This window comes from Delphinapterus leucas, chromosome 2, assembly GCF_059928025.1.
Source record: "Delphinapterus leucas isolate spDelLeu-1000000601 "Yukka" chromosome 2, BTC_Dleu_Yukka2, whole genome shotgun sequence".
Taxonomy (NCBI): Eukaryota; Metazoa; Chordata; class Mammalia; order Artiodactyla; family Monodontidae; genus Delphinapterus; species Delphinapterus leucas.
Genome location: NC_143130.1, coordinates 3,606,015 through 3,623,458, shown reverse-complemented (window position 1 = coordinate 3,623,458; position 17,444 = coordinate 3,606,015). Strand labels below are relative to the sequence as shown.

General features: G+C 36.5%; 1 protein-coding gene across 1 annotated transcript in view; it reads left to right on the top strand.

The window, feature by feature from the left end:
* The window catches only part of KIF5B (kinesin family member 5B), a 44,156-nt gene that overhangs the window by 17,334 nt on the left and 9,378 nt on the right, over nucleotides 1-17,444 (top strand). Inside the window, exons 7-19 of the mRNA XM_022580631.2 lie at nucleotides 29-116; nucleotides 279-403; nucleotides 1,874-1,978; nucleotides 2,295-2,440; nucleotides 3,669-3,817; nucleotides 4,431-4,624; nucleotides 5,485-5,553; nucleotides 7,582-7,788; nucleotides 9,684-9,827; nucleotides 14,987-15,175; nucleotides 15,827-15,944; nucleotides 16,486-16,547; nucleotides 16,642-16,751. Of these exons, the coding sequence (XP_022436339.1) occupies nucleotides 29-116; nucleotides 279-403; nucleotides 1,874-1,978; nucleotides 2,295-2,440; nucleotides 3,669-3,817; nucleotides 4,431-4,624; nucleotides 5,485-5,553; nucleotides 7,582-7,788; nucleotides 9,684-9,827; nucleotides 14,987-15,175; nucleotides 15,827-15,944; nucleotides 16,486-16,547; nucleotides 16,642-16,751 (1,706 nt within the window). The remainder of the gene's footprint in view (nucleotides 1-28; nucleotides 117-278; nucleotides 404-1,873; nucleotides 1,979-2,294; nucleotides 2,441-3,668; nucleotides 3,818-4,430; nucleotides 4,625-5,484; nucleotides 5,554-7,581; nucleotides 7,789-9,683; nucleotides 9,828-14,986; nucleotides 15,176-15,826; nucleotides 15,945-16,485; nucleotides 16,548-16,641; nucleotides 16,752-17,444) is intronic.

Below are 17,444 nucleotides of genomic sequence, written 5' to 3'. Positions count from 1 at the left end.
TGACATACTTTAAAAATTTGTTTTACAGGGGTGTACAGAGCGTTTCGTATGTAGTCCAGATGAAGTTATGGACACCATAGATGAAGGAAAATCCAACAGACACGTAGCGGTTACAAGTAAGTAGCCTATGTATTAACACTAGTTAACGTACAAACTGCCTTAAAATATCTATCAAGTTGATTAACTGTAAGATTTTTCTCAGGTGAAATAATGCTGTAGAAGCTATTAGTAAGGGAGAGCCATGTTTGTTGATAGTTGTTTGTGTGGTTTCTTTGCAGATATGAATGAACATAGCTCTAGGAGTCACAGTATATTTCTTATTAATGTAAAACAAGAGAACACGCAAACGGAACAAAAGCTGAGTGGAAAACTTTATCTGGTTGATTTAGCTGGTAGTGAAAAGGTAAAATCTTTATATTCTGATAGATATCTAAGCATTTTTACGAACTTTAACTCAGATTTGGGCTTTTGTATTATTTATTGTTATATATTGAAAATGTATATCAAATTGAATTTGGTAGCATTTTTGAGAGTTACAAGCATTTATGCCAATGCTTTGTCATTACAAATTTACTGTCATTTGGGCCACAGTCCAGTTCAACCAGTAAGTGTTAAGGATCCTTGACTTAAGGTGTGTACTTTTATTGAGAATGTGTTGAGTGTATGTCATTAAGAATTTTACTAGGTATCCTTTTCCTAATTTTTAGTATCTATTTTATTCATATTGGCAGTGAGCTCTCTCTGAAAACTGGTAACTATCCATTAGTCCTTTCGGATTTTGTTGTACTTCTTTCTTTCTGACGATTATTTAACTATTCCAGTCGTATACAATCTGATTCTAGTTTATGTCAAAACCAAAATAAGTTCAAATGTTTTAATATTGACCTATATGTGAAACTTTTTTGCTGTTCTGCTAATCTGTTGTTTCTTCTGATTAGAATGACATACCTGTTCCCTTCTACGCAAAGTCTTATACACATACTTCAAAGCCCGTCTCTAATTTTGTGAATACTGAGAGGCTGTTTTTTCAGCCATCATTGCTAACATATTATTCTATTATCTTTAATATATATTTTATATTTTTCTGATATAAGCAGGTTTGCTTATATAATATAAATTTGGTCTGTCTCTTTAACAGTTACAACATCAATATTATGCTTCAGTAAATTTTTTAAAGTTTCTCTTTAAAGGGGGTTAACAGGCCTCCCTGGTGGCACAGTGGTTAAGAATCCGCCTGCCAATGCAGGGAACACGGGTTCGAGCCCTGGTCTGGGAAGATCCCACAGGCTGTGGAGCAGCTAAGCCCGTGCGCCACAACTACTGAGCCTGCTCTCTAGAGCCTGTGAGGTACAACTACTGAGCCTGCGCTCTAGAGCCCGTGAGCCACAACTGCTGAGCCTGTGAGCCACAACTACTGAAGCCTGCGCGCCTAGAGCCCGTGCTCCACGACAAGAGAAGCCACCGCAATGAGAAGCCCGCGCACCGCAACCAAGAGTAGCCCCCGCTCGCCGCAACTAGAGAAAGCCCACGCGCAGCAGCGAGCATCCAATGCAGCCAAGAAAAGGGGGGGGTAACAAATTAGTAAACTACAAATGTACGTGTAAATTGGTTAATTTCAGGAGCACACCTAAAAATAAAATTTGGTATCTTCTTAATCCCATTTTTGTCATGCAGCTAGTTACTTGACCAAGGTCTCAGAAGAGTCATACTCAATAAATAATGATAACTTACAGTAAACGCTTGGCAAATAAAATCATGAAACTTTCCCTTTTCTTTTTTACTAGTTACTGATGACCTCTGAGCTTTTTATAAAATCAAAGAAAATCACCTAAACTCGTAATTTTGTTTCGTCTTTTTAAAATCTTATGTATAGGTTAGTAAAACTGGAGCTGAAGGTGCTGTGCTGGATGAAGCTAAGAACATCAACAAGTCCCTTTCTGCTCTTGGAAATGTCATTTCTGCCTTGGCTGAGGGTAGTGTGAGTATACTTGTCTTCTATTTCCCTGTCGTTCGTTAGTGGAGAGTTACAGATAGATACCTGCATGTGCATGGATGTGTGAGTGAGAGAGGGATTCACTGAATCAGTATGTATGAATAAGTTGTCTTTTAGGGATTTATTTTATAGTATTAGTATGTATATCCTTGTTTCCATCTTAATAACTAGCATTTAAAACAACTGAAATCACTTTGTAGTTTATTGTGAAGTAACATTTCTACAACAAATTTTATTACGTAGAAATCCATTGGTCCTCTTTGTTTTTTTTTCTTGTTTGTTTGTTTGTTTTTGTACATAGACATATGTCCCATATCGAGATAGTAAAATGACAAGAATCCTTCAAGATTCATTAGGTGGGAACTGTAGAACCACTATTGTAATTTGCTGCTCTCCATCCTCATACAATGAATCTGAAACAAAATCTACGCTCCTGTTTGGTCAGAGGTTTGTTGTTACGAAAATGCAGTCTATACCGCCTGCTTCTCTGCTGTTTATCTTTTTAAAAATGTTTTTATTGAAGTATATTTGATTTATAATATCATGTAAGGTATACAGCATAGTGATTCAGTTTTATATATATATTCTTTTTCAGATTCTTTTCCCTTATAGGTTATTACATAATATTGAGTATAGTTCCCTGTGCTGTAAAGTAGGTCCTTGTTGGTTTTTTATTTTATGTATAGTGTCTATATGTTAATCCCAATTGCTTCTTATCGTGTTATAAGTGCAACAGAAGTCTTTATGTGATTGATATTATCACCCATATTTTAACTTCCTGGTTTATATTTTTGTCTCCTCTTCTGGACTAGAATCACCTGAAAACCAAGTATTACATTTACATACCCTCTGTAGAAAATGCTTGTTGAACTAAATAAAATTGAATGGGATATCAAAAAAAGAAAAGAAAATGCAGTCTAAATGTAGATAGGCCTTTTGTTTATTAAATCCAGGAAAGTTTCAGGTAGATATTCAAATCAGTGTGTACTGTTAGTGTGCTGGGAGCTTTCTAATTGAGAGGCAGATAGTGTAACCAAGGCCCATCTTGTAGGCTGCTTGGGTTTGAGTTAAGTTTTAGTACTTAACTTTTAGTACTAAAGTTAGTACTATTAAGTACTAATTTTACTACTTAAGTTTTAGTGCATTACAGTCAAATGTTAACTTGAGTCAAATTTATGTGAGAAGCTTCAATTCAGCATTAAAAAAAAACAAACATTTGAATCAGATAATAAAGCAAAACCTGACACATAATCTCCTATGTTAAGCCTGTTGACATATGTGACCTGTTCACATAGTGAGATAACCATATATGAGATGGCTAGCCTGGGAAAGTCAATAATGATGACTCTGTCTCTGAACATCATTGATAATTGCTTTTCTTAATTCAGCCTTATAAATGAATTGGAGAAATGATGGGCTCGTGTTTTTTTATACTCATCAGGTTTTGTTGTTGTTTTTTAATCTATTTACAGATGTTGGGACTGACCCAAATTTAATGGATTGTAAATAAGCACCGTACTAATTATAGCTCTTAGGATTTAGTCAAAGATAACTGGACAAGAATAGTTAAGTTAAATTACCAGCCACACATGCATATATTACAGAAATATAGATACCAATTGAAAGTAATTGTCACATTCTTCCCCCCTCCCCTTTCCCCAACTACTTCTCTTAGGGCCAAAACAATTAAGAACACAGTTTGTGTCAATGTAGAGTTAACTGCAGAACAGTGGAAAAAGAAGTATGAAAGAGAAAAAGAAAAAAATAAGACCCTGCGGAACACCATTCAGTGGCTTGAAAATGAACTCAACCGATGGCGTAATGGTAATAACTTATGAATTTGTTGTTTTGAGTTGCTGAATCCAGATTTAGACCTGTTTTATAAATTTAAAAGGCATTAGGGATCATCAGATAAAAATGAATAAAATCTTTTACATTAAATTCTGATTTTACCTAAAATAATAAATAGAGGCATAAAGGCCAACTAGCTAGCTATAGAAGTCTCAAGATGGCAAGATGCTTAGCTTAGGGTGAAATCAATTAAAATGATAAGATTTGGTGACTGGCTTTAGAAGATGGGGGAGAGTCAAAGGTAATTCCAGGGCTTCCCTGGTGGCGCAGTGGTTGAGGGTCCACCTGCCGATGCAGGGGACACGGGTGAACGTGCCCCGGTCCGGGAAGATCCCACATGCCGCGGAGTGGCTGGGCGCGTGAGCCATGGCCACTGAGCCTGTGCATCCGGAGCCTGTGCTCCGCAGCGGGAGAGGCCACAACAGTGAGAGGCCCGCATACTGCAAAAAAAAAAAAAAGGTAATTCCAACTTTTCATATCTCAGGGACTGAGCAGATAAAGTTGGTAAGAGCTGCTGAAATTGAGTAAAATTGAAATTAGTTTTAGACAGGTGGGTTTTATTAACCATTCTGTTGTCTTATTTTAGGAGAGACAGTGCCTATTGATGAACAGTTTGACAAAGAGAAAACCAACTTGGAAGCTTTTGCAGTGGATAAGGATATTACTATTACCAATGATAAACCAGCAGCCACAATTGGAGTTACTGGGAACTTTACTGATTCTGAAAGAAGGAAGTGTGAAGAAGAAATTGCTAAGTTGTACAAACAACTTGATGACAAGGTAGGTATTGTTCATGTTCAATTCTGTTTTGGAACATTTTTGACATAGGTATTTTTATGTTCTAATTTCAATATTATGGGTCCTTGTGACCTATATACATCTTCCTAGATTTCTGTTAACTTTTTCAAGATCATTGTATTAACAAAAAATATAAAATCACAATCTCTGTTTGTATGTAGAAACTGTATATGAGGCAAATCTTTTTTTCCCTTTTCTTTAAGCTAAAAGAACTTTCAAAAGGAAATTTGGCATGGGTCCTTGGAGAGCCTTAATGAAATGTTCTTAGAATCAGGGATCTGAGGGCTCTAATAATAAAAGTGATGCAAGAGATTAGACAGAGGGAACAGAATTGAGTGGAAATAATATCTTTTGCTTTGATTATATCAGTAGTGTGAAAAATAGCACAATTTTGAACCAAGTAGAGAGGGTGGGAAGAAAAACAGTAAGGAGACCAGAAGAAAATTGTTCTGGCTTTGTTTTTGGTTTTTGTTGTTAGGTGATGTTTTTATTGTATTTTAAACAGAGATGGTAGGTAGGTTTGAAGTGGCTACATGGCTTTATTTTCAATACAAAGCTTTCAACATGTTTATTACTTTTTAGCATTTAAAGTATTTAATGAATAGCTTTCATAAACATAAGCCTTTTTTTCTTATTGTGTGATAAGTATGTTACTATGATTGATCATTGAAATTCCATCTGTTTCAACGCCGTCCTAAGATAAGATATTGGAATAAGCTATGTTGAATTTGGAGAAAATGACTTTGAAATATTGGGGGGTGGGAAGTAATCACAATTTGTGTTAGGAATCAGTTAGAACCAGGTTGTGAGCTACTTTGTTAACCTGTTACTAAAAATTCTAGGATGAAGAAATTAATCAACAGAGCCAATTGGTAGAGAAACTGAAGACCCAAATGTTGGATCAGGAAGAGGTAAACTGAAACCTGTCATATTGCTTCCAGGAAAGCTTTATAGTCTGTCATTGTCACTTAAATATAAAAGATGGAGGCACCTACGGAGCTCGGAATATTCTCGAGTACATTTAAAAAAATTTTTGAATATGTTCGTGCTTCACTGTGGGTATCCTATGAGACCAGTACATCATACAGACTGAAGCAAAGATTGACCTCCTCTTAAGGTTTTTGGGGGTTGGGTTTTTTGTTTTTTTTTTTCAGTTTGAGTTCTGACTAGAGGGGGGAGAATGACTTTTTTCTTTTTAACTCTGTCTTATTTCCTTGTACAGTGCTGTTTTGTCTTATTTTCCCCAAAACATTTCTTTCTTTTTTAAAAAAATTATTTATTTAATTTATTTATTTTTGGCTGCGTTGGGTCTTCGTTGTGGTGCTTGGGCTTCTTGTTGCGGAGCATGGGCTCTAGGCACACAGGCTTCAGTAGTTGCGGCACACAGGCTCAGTAGTTGTGGCTCGCAGGCTCTAGAGCGCAGGCTCAGTAGTTGTGGCACACGGGCTTATTTGCTCCGCACCATGTGGGATCTTCCTGGACCAGGGCTCGAACCCGTGTCCACTGCACTGGCAGGCGGATTCTAAACCACTGCGCCACCAGAGAAGCCCCCCAAATCATTTCTTACTGATCCTTGGGAAAGACTACACTGAGCTGGAGTAACCTTAGATTCCCCCTCCCTTTATGAAGCATATTTCGTCATGGAAATGATGAGGGAAGGAGTATAAAAAACAGTTAAACACAGATATATGTCTAAAGGGATTATTAAAGAAAATACTGATTTCTGAATTGTATTGGCTTTGTTTTTAGTAATTTGTAGTTTGGGGTATGACTTTTTTTTTTTTTTTTTTTTTTTTTTTAGGGTATGACTTTTATTGAGGAAATGAGAATGTCAGTGAATAAGATCATTTTTTACCCCTTCACCATTTCTACCCTCATCTAACCTGTTGTTCATTTCTGTCATCTTCACTTTCATCTTATTTCTTTCAAGTTCCTTCTCTCTAGTTTTTCACTTTGGACCCTCGTTTCATCTCACTTGGCAGAATGGGGGGATAATTGAAAAATGGTCCTTTGTTTAAGGTTTGTTCTGGGGATGGGAGCAAAGACTATACAGCTTCAGTGAGAGATACCCAGCATCAGTGAAATTAATCCTGGTCAGATCATCTTTATTCTTGTTTGACCTCTCGTATTGTTTCTCAAAGGAGCACTAGTAACATTGTATAATTCTCCATTTATATGGTTCTGTCCTGCACATTATAGTAGGACAGTGGGCATCCCTGGCTCCCACTTCGAAGTGCCATTGGCATTCTGCCCCATTAGAAATACTCCTATACATTTCCAGATGCCCCTACTTAAAAGCCACCGACCCTGGGTGATTACAGTATTCTCCTAACTAGTCTCTTGGCTTCTTCCAGTTCAAATTTTATTTACTGATAACAGGTTTTCCTGAGGCATGGCTCAGGTGCCACCCTCTGTTGCCCAAAGAAAATCTAAACTTTTAAAACATTACTGATTTCTTTCTTTTTCTGTGCCCACTATTGTGAGCCTTGTATGCCTTTTTCTTTCTGTTATGTTAGTTTGTACATGACAGAAATCTTCCTGTCATAGCCACCTTCTCCATGAATACCTGTCCAGAAATATCCCCCCCTTTTCCTATACTACCAAGCACTTTGTCATGTCCTATCTCCTTTATGGCTCTTACATTTCATTTTGTATTGCATTTATTTGTGTACCTGTCTTTCTTCTACTAGATTCCTCAAAGGAATCTTTGATTTCCTTTCCACCTCCCACAGTGTCTAGCACAGAGCCTGCACATAGTAGGCATTCAGGAAATGGGTTGAATGAATAAATGTTACCATGCATAATAACATCCACATTTCATTCCCTTTGTGATTTGCAAATGATAGCGGAAATAGATTATTTTTGGTTTGTATACATTTTAAAAACCTGTGTACATTTAAAAACCTGGATAAAACAGATATTTTTATTCCTTTGTATAGCTTCTGGCATCTACCAGAAGGGATCAAGATAATATGCAGGCTGAGCTGAATCGTCTTCAGGCAGAAAATGATGCCTCTAAAGAAGAAGTAAAGGAAGTTTTACAAGCCTTAGAGGAACTTGCTGTCAACTATGATCAGAAGTCTCAGGAAGTTGAAGACAAAACTAAGGAATATGAATTACTTAGTGATGAGCTGAATCAGAAATCGGTAGGATATAGTTTTCTTTTCCTAATACTATACAACAAGTATTCTTAATTGAAAAATTACCTAAGTAACTTATTTCTATATAAGCTCAAGATTGATAACGTCAGTTCTTAAGGAACTGAAGTGTCAATTTTATTTCCTCCCATATATGAAGCCTTAAAGGTGGAGGGAGGAGGGTTATCTTTTTAGTTTCTAAACATCTATTAATACGTAATTAAATGCTATTTTAAAACATATTGACTATTCCAAATATTATTCTACTGTTAAAAAAGTGAAAGTTGGCTTCTAGTTGCTCAGTAAAGTTATTAGCTAATTGTTCAAACTAGAATTGAAAATGTGCACGTAAAAATAAAATAGCAGGATATGTAACTTCATGTAACTTATGTTTTGTTCACTGTTACGTTTCCAGCACTCGGACCAGTGCCTTCCTAGGACAGTGTAGTTGGATCTTCCTTGTGATTCCCCAGGGGATGAGGGTTTTGTTTTCATAGCTGTAAGGCAGGAATTGCTGCCCCCCAACAGTGATGCCAGAAATAGTATACAGCTGTGATTGCTGCTGCAGTATTTTGAGTATCACCATGGATGAGCTCTTTTTCTTAAAAGTTTTCTTGTTGTTAATGCTAACTTCTTGTTTAGGAATCACATTTAGAGTTGGACCCAGGATCACTGCTCACTACTTATCTCCCTATCCGTGTCAAGTGTCTAAAGGAAAGCAGTCAACACTATGAAATGGCATTTTTAAAAGGTTTCCTGCCCCTGGAGAAGTTCCTTTTCCCTTTTTAACCTCCCAGCTTACAGTTAGCTTGTAGTTACAGTTTAATACCATGGAGATCAAGACACCTTTATAACTCTTAACTGAGTTGCATTATTAGCAAACCTAATTTCTGTTTGGAAGAACAGTAGGAGTCTCTTACAACTCTGTAAACTGTAAGTGGGTCCTTGGTCACCGATTTCAGTCTTTAAGACAGTTCTGTTTGTGTCCCAGTTTATATATCAGCACTGTATTGGTAAGGAGTTAGAAACCCCTAGAGTGTTCTGCTTCTTTTTATATGCTTACAATATTGCTGTTCAGCTGCTAGAGAAAATGTCTGGTAATTTAGACCTGGTATTACACTGTAGGTCAAACTGAGTGAACACACAATATACCGCTATTCAGATACTTAAGGAAATGAGCAGCTGAAATGATACTAAAAGATATTGACTAAAAGTCAATAACCTACATTTAAAATGCAGTATCTGATCTGTGATATAATGAATAGTTTTACAGCAACCAGATTCGGTTGGGTTTTCAAAATTGTGGTGACTTTGTTGCTGGTAAGCCAGCTAGTGTTTTAAATTTATAATTATAGTAATTTAACTCAGATAGTAATGCTACTTTATCACTCTCTCCTGGATAATTGCTTGTATCATAGTACAAAAGTAGTAGTAATTATCAGGTGGATTCTTTTCAGAAACTAAGTAGTATATAAAAAGCAGATGAAGAAAACATACCAACCATCTAGAAGACTGTGAGTTGCATTCTAACACTTATTTTCTCAGACTCAGTTTCCACAAGCATACCATACTATGGTCATAAATGAAAAGCAAATATAGTTAATTTGGAAGTTTTCCATTTCTAAGTAGAAAACATTACCCAATCTCAGAAATGAGTGAAATAATACAAACTGTTTGCCCTTAATGAAATTACAATATAGCTACTTTACATGGTCTCTTAGGCCTAAAATATTTTTTAAGTTTGAGCTGGGAGCTTTCGCAGAACTCAGTAGAGAATTCAAGAAAATGAAAGCAGAAAATAATGGTTTTGTGAGTACTAGGTGAAAACTTGAAATACCTGTCAATATTTGAATTGATCTTTCATTTAATAGATTTAACAGTACCTTTTGTTTTGGTTCTGTTAGGCAAGTTTAGCAAGTATAGATGCTGAGCTTCAGAAACTTAAGGAAATGACCAACCACCAGAAAAAGCGAGCAGCGGAGATGATGGCATCTTTACTGAAAGACCTGGCAGAAATAGGGATTGCTGTAGGAAACAACGACGTAAAGGTAACTGTAATTACCAAATATTAAGCATGATAATCTTTACACAATTCATACTTTCATTTTTCAGAGTTCTTTTCATACCCATTACCTCCTCCTCACAACAGCCATTTGTAGTAGATGGTATTAACTTAATTTTAAATAGCCGAGGAACAAGGGGGAGAATAAGGGGTGCTTGGGGAGACATGCTCAGTAAGTAGCATTTATTTGGACCCCATGTTTGTTTTTTTCTTCTTTGTAAAGATTTTGTGCTTAGAAGTTATGTTAATAAATTACCACACAGGAAGTATGTAATTGAAACAACAGTGAAAATTAGCTCAAGGAGTAAACTGTGAATGAATTTGATTGCTTTAAATGTTTAAAAAGATGAAAGGTGAGCACTGCTAATTAATGCGCTCTCTCTCTTTATTTTGAAAAATTTCAAACATATAACAGTAAAGAGAATAATATGAACCTTAGAGTTAATCAGTAATCAAAATTTTGCCACACTTATTTTTTCTTTTCTAATAAGCTTTTTCAGGATGCTAATACTGGTTATATTAGCACTAGCTTGTGGTAAAAAAAAAATTTGTGACCTGGTAGATTTTAAAACTTAGACCAAAAAACCAAAGACTCTTAACTGCAAAAACATACACATAACGTGAAAGATTTGTATGTTGTGATTTGTATGTTGTAGTAGGTATTTGTTTAGACTTCCTTTTTTGATTAAAGTCTAGTTATAGTAACAAAGAGAACAAACTTAAACTTGGGTTTATAGTGAGAACCAACTAAACAGCCGTTTAACAAGAGTTGGAAATGAAATAAAAGTTTTCACTGTGGAGCACACATTCCTTCTGTTAGATGTTATTCAGAGCTACTGTTTGTTGATGGAGGCAGGCCTTCGTTCTCGTAATCATGTCATTTTTTAATGCTGGCTCACCTCATCGAAACAGAGCAAAGTGTTGTTATTAAATGCTGGATGACATGGCTTGCTCTTTCTTCCCCATCAGTCTGAACATCCTGTCCTGTCCTGTTTATGGTGAAGCAATGTGAGATTGATCGAGCTCTGTGGGAATCTTCTGGGATGAAAAAGTAGATTTCCTTCATATTACTGAACACTAGAAAGGTGTTGTTCAAAATTTGCTTTGTAGATTTGTGACTTGTTTTTAGAAAAATCCTTCCATTTCATGTTCAAATAATCTTAATTTAAGTGAAAAAGTCGTAAAGATAGAGAAAATAAAGAGTAAGACTGGCTTATGTCTAGTGGCAGAGTGATAATAGTACAGATACCCTGACACCTAAACTGCTTTTTTCACTAAACCATTACAGTATTTTGAAAATAAGTCAGCCTTGCAAATAGGTTCTTTAAAAAAAAAACCAGGATCCTCGATATTTTTGTGTTTTGCATGTAGTTCTTTTCCTGTTAATAAACATCAGTAAGTGCTGCTTGAGCTCTACTTGTTTTGTGTTTTTTACATTATGGTTCACTAGATCATATGTTAAGACTATGTTAGCTTTGTAAGAAACTCCCAAACTCTCTTCCAAACTGGCTTATATAGCATTTTTTGGTCCATCCAGCAGTGAATAAAAGTTCTGTTAATTCACATCCTTACCAGTATTTGAGGTCATCAGTTTTTTTAGTTTGAGCCATTCGAACAGATGTGTGATATTATCTCGTTGTGCGGGTTTTTTGTTTTAATTTATTTTTTATTTTTGGCTGCCTTGTGTCTTTGTTGCTGCACGCGGGCTTTTCGCTAGTTGCGGCGAGCGGGGGCTACTCTTGGTTGCGGTTCCCGGGCTTCTCATTGGGTGGCTTCTCTTGCTGCAGAGCACAGGCTCTAGGCACGTGGGCTTCAGTAGTTGTGGCACTCAGGCTCAGTAGTTGTGGCTCGCAGGCTCTAGAGTGTAGGCTCAGTAGTTGTGGTGCATGGGCTTAGTTCCTCCGTGGCATGTGGGATCTTCCCCGACCAGGGCTCGAACCTGTGTCCCCTGCACTGGCAGGCGGATTCTTAACCACTGCACCACCAGGGAAGTCCTCATTGTTGTTTTAATTTGCATTTGGTTGTTGGTTTTCTTACCTTCAGTTTTAAGAGTTCTCCTTGTATGTTTTGGATAATAGTCCTTCATCAGGTATGTGTTTTGCAAATATTTCTTCCAGTCTGGCTTATCTTTTCATTTTTTTAAGTGTCTTTTGTAGAGCAGAAGTTTTTAATTTTAACAAAGTCCAACTTACCAATTTTTTTCTTTCATGGATTGTGGTTTTGGTGTTACATCTAAAAACTCATCTCCAAGCCCATGGTCACCTAGATTTTCTCCTGTGTTATCTTCCAGAAGTTTTTTAGTTTTGTATTTACATTTAGGTTTATGATCCATTTGGAGTTAATTTTTCTGAAATTAAATTCTTCTGTATTTACATGTGGATGACTAGTTTTTCCAGCACAGTTTATTGAATTGAATTCCCTTTGTCAGAGATTAATTGACTGTATTTGTGTATGTCTATTCCTAGGCTTTCCATTCATTTCTAATGACCTATTTTTCTGTTCTTTTTTCAATACCACATCATCTTGATTACTAGCTTTATAGTAAGTCTTGAAGTTGGGTGGCATCAGTCCTCCAGCTCTGTTGTTCTTTAATATTATGTTGGCTATTCAAGGTCTTATTATTTAAACTTTAGAATCCCTTTGTCAATATCTACAAAATAACTTGGAGGGGCTTCGATTAAGATTATATTATATCTATAGGTCAAGTTGGGAAAGACTGACATCTCAATATTGAGTCTTCTGTCCATGAATATGGACCGTCTCCCATTTATGTAGTCCTTCTTTGATTTCTTTTGTCATCTGGATCTTACACATACTATGTTACATTTAAACAACCGTGTCATCTGCAGACAAAGACAGGTTTATTTCTTCCTTCTCAAGCTCCTTATTTTTTTCCTCTCTTTTTTTTTAATTGAAGTATAGTTGATTTACAATGTTGTGTTAATTTCTGCTGTACACCAAAGTGATTCACTTATACACACACACATACATTCTTTTTCATATTCTTTTCCATTATGGTTTATGACAGGATATTGAATATACATCCCTGTGCTACAGTAGGATCTTGTTTTTCCATTCTACATATAATAGTTTGCATCTGCTAATCCCAAACTCCCACTCCTCTCCCCTCCTGCGCCTTGGCAACCACAAGGGGATGCCTAAGAGTGGGATTGCTGGACCATATGGCAACTCTGTTTTTAATTTTTTGAGAAACTGCCGTAGTGTTTTCCATAGTGGCTGCAGCCGCTTACATTCCCACCAGCAGTGTAGGAGGGTTCCTTTGCTCCACACCCTCTCCAGCATCTGTTATTTGTAGACTTTAATGATGGCCATTCTGACCGGTGTGAGGTGGTACCTCATTGTAGTTTGGATTTGCATTTCTCTGGTAATTCATGATGTTGAGCATCTTTTCATGTGTCTTTTGGCCATCTGTATGTCTTCTTTGGAGAAATGTCTGTTTAGGTCTTCTGCCCATTTTTTGATTGGGTTGTTTGTTTTTTTGATATTGAGTTGTGTGAGCTGTTTTGTATATCTGGGAAATTAAGCCCTTGTCAGTCACATCACTTGGAAATATTTTCTCCCAGTCCGTAGGTTGTCTTTTCATTTTGTTTATGGCTTCCTTTGCTGTGCAAAAGCTTTTAAGTTTGATTAGGTCTCATTTGTTTATTTTTGCTTTTATTTCTATTGCCTTGGGAGATTGACCTAAGAGAACATTGGTACGATTTATGTCAGAGAATGTTTTGCCTATGTTCTCTTCTAGGAGTTTTATAGTGTCATGTCTTATGTTTAAGTCTTTAAGCCATTTTGAGTTTATTTTTGTGTATGATGTGAGGGAGTATTCTAACTTCATTGATTTACATGTGGCTGTCTAACTTTCCCAGCACCACTTGCTGAAGAGACTGTCTTTTTCCCATTGTACATTCTTGCCTCATGTGTCAAAGCTGTGTGATTGACCATAGTTGTGTGGGTTTATTTCTGGGCTCTCTGTTCTTTTCCATTGCTCCATATGTCTGTTTCTGTGCCAGTATCGTGCTGTTTTGATTACTGTACTTTGTATTGTCTGAAGTCTGGGAAGGTTATGCCTCCTGCCTTTTTCTTTTTCCTCAGGATTGCTTTGGCGGTTAAGTCTTTTACCTGCTTGGTCAGGTTTATTCCTAAGTATTTTTTTTTTTTGGTGCAATTTTAAAAGATACTGGTTTTTTTACATTCCCTTTCTGATGTTTTATTGTTAGTGTAAAGAAATGCAACCAATTTCTATATGTTTATCTTGTATCCAACTACCTTGCTGAATTCCATTTATCAATTCTAGTAGTTTTTGTGTGGAGTCTTTAGGGTTTTCTGTATATAGTGTATATCATGTCATCTACATATAATGACAGTTTTACCTCTTCCCTTCCAGTCTGGATACCTTTTACTTCTTTTTCTTGTCTGATTGCTCTGGCTAGAACTTCCAATACTGTGTTGAATAGAATTGGTGAGAGTGTCTTGTCTTGTTCCAGATTTTAGTAGGAAGGTCAAGCTCTTATTTTTTTGCCGTGCTGTGCAGCTTGCAGGATCTTAGTTCACTGAACAGGGCTTGAACCCATGCCCCAGCAGTGAAAATGCTGAGTCTTAACCACTGGACCACCAGGGAATTCCCCTGAGCTCCTTATTTTTGACACTGAGTATTGTACTGGAATTTTGTAATGAAAGTTACTAAGGAATGTACACTGACCACAGTTCCTCCTTGGAGAACTTAAAAGTCATCATTTCCCTGCCACCTAAACATCATTATTTGTTAAGTTTTGAACTGGACATATACATGATTAACAGTGAATTTACTGTAGAGGGCCTTTGAGGAGGAAATCCAAAAATTGAAAGAGGCAGCGTTCATTAGTGTTGTTTGTTTGTTTTTACGCTTACATCCATCTTCCTTGTAGGCATGTATTAACTTTAAGTTTTAGAAAGTAAGGAAGGCAAAAATCAAGCTCTGCTTTACTCACCCTTTATTAAAAACAATATTTAATAAAAGAAAAAATTCCAGACTTCCTACAAATGTTGAGTAGTATTAAAATATTTAATTTTGTTTTAAGATTTTAGAGTCTAATTGCGTAAACACTAACTAGACATTTCTGTCTTTCATTTCTGTTTCCCTTTTTCTCACAGCAGCCTGAGGGAACTGGCATGATAGATGAAGAGTTCACTGTCGCAAGGCTCTACATTAGCAAAATGAAGTCAGAAGTGAAAACCATGGTGAAGCGCTGCAGACAGCTAGAAAGCACACAGACTGAGAGCAGCAGAAAAGTGGAAGAAAATGAGAAGGAGTTGGCGGCGTGCCAGCTTCGCATCTCCCAGGTATGTGCCGCAGAGCAGGGTCCTCATTCCTGAACAGCCATGTGTAAAGTTTATCTATTGTAAACGTGTTACTAAAAATGACCGTCCGTAGGTTATTTTGAGTAACAACATTAAGAGGTTAATTCAATTAGCTTTTCTTACTCTAGCTGCAGTAAAATAACATGCATGATTTAAGTGGGTTGTATTTGGTAACGTGTATGTTACGTATAGGAGGAATTTACTAGAGAGCTGTGACTGATGTGACTATTGAAGAATCTGGAAGGATTCTAGGGTGAATAAAAATGTGGGGCTGATTTTGTGGCTTTGGCAACTAAATGGGTGAGACCATTCACCAAGATAGGAATTGTAGCAGGAGGGATGAGGGTAATAATGTTAGTTGGAGATAACAGTAAGAATATTATCTCATATGTCAGCCTTTAGTGCCTTATTTTATAAGTGTTAAAAACTTGTACACATGACCATTTCATTGATTAAATTCTTTATCATTGTAAATCTTGCCCCTGAACATTTTAGGTTTAAATATCTTATTCTGTAAATGTATTATATGTTTAGATAATGTCGATAAAACTTGCTTACTTTCAAATATTCTGGACAACAAAGTTTGTGTCAGAGATTTTATTCCACCTCATAGCAGTATATTTTTCCCAAAAGCATGAAGCCAAAATCAGGTCATTGACTGAATACCTTCAAAATGTGGAGCAAAAGAAAAGGCAGCTGGAGGAGTCTGTGGATTCCCTCAGTGAAGAACTAGTCCAGCTTCGAGCACAAGGTACTCACTTCCGGTTATTTATGAGTTATATCTCTATTGTAAGTTATTACCTACTTTAGTATAATTGTAGTCAACATTCACACTGATAGAGATTAGTAGGAATACAGGTAACTTGGAATAGTAAACAAATAACACATTTTAATGTGGCTTTGAAACATATTTTTGAAATCGTGTTTGAATATTCAAGTGGCCAGTCTAGGAATTTCCCACAAAGTTATAAAGTGGTGTGTGTGTGTGTGTGTGTGTCCTGACATAGGGGAAAGCTGTTTCATTTCCCTACCATGTGCTAACCCATCTGTTCCAGGACTTGGCAAAGAAAGTAAAGGAAACCAAAGAAAGTAAAAGGAAACACAAAGAATATAAAGTTACAAGTCAGTATGTCTTGAGCATAGAGAGCAAGATTTACCGTTTGGCATTTGGATAATTTAAAGTCAAGTACTGTTAAGGAACATAGCCTCATAAAACCCATTTGCCCCTTGGTTTATATCAAGAACTCTAAGGCCCATTTCCTCTCTTCTGTTTTCTCTCCCCACCCAAACAGAGAAGGTGCATGAAATGGAAAAGGAGCATTTGAATAAAGTTCAGACTGCAAATGAAGTCAAGGCAAGTTCGACGTAGCATTGGATCCTCACAGTTTTCATTCATCCTTGTTAATCTTGAGTAATCTGACGTAATATCTTTCCCCCAATGATTTTAGCAAGCCGTTGAACAGCAGATCCAAAGCCACAGAGAAACACATCAAAAACAGATCAGTAGTTTGAGAGATGAAGTCGAGGCAAAAGAAAAACTTATCACTGATCTTCAAGAGTAAGTATGCTTTCCTCTGAGATAGCAGAAACTACTGGTGGACAGTATATCCTTATTAGAAACCTGCATTTTTCTTTGAAACAATTTTTGACTTGAAAATGAAGAATCTTTTCATTTATGAGTGGAACTTCTAAGTTCCATAGGAAATTTTGGAAAAATGTCTTAGGTCTTTTGATGTAAATATTCAGTAAAAAGTAAAGAATTCCCAACTTCAACCATTATTACAAATAGATACTACTGTCTCCTCCGAATCATTTCCTTAACTTTTAAAAAATATTCTTAACTGAGAAAAACTTTATTGGAAATTGTGGATTTTAGAAGTGTGTGTTTTAATAGGAGTTATCATCTCCATTTTTCTGGGACACATTTTGCTACTTCCAGAACCATATGCGTATAGCACAGAATTTATAGAAATTTGAGATCTGTGACCAAATCATGATTTGAGTAGGAACCAGAGGAGAGTAACAAAAAACGATGGCAAAGTTTGGGACATGGGGCTTATTGTTAACGGATTTAGGGATAAGAATTCAGGGAGATGAAAGATACAAAATCAAGTTATGGTTTCAAACCAAAGTATAAAAAGTACTGTGGGCTGAACGTAGCCCAGTCCTCTTTGCTGCTGGGGGTCACATCCTAACAGAGGAGGCCTGCCGTGTTTGAATGGTGAGACTGTGGAATTGGAGAGTTGGAAAG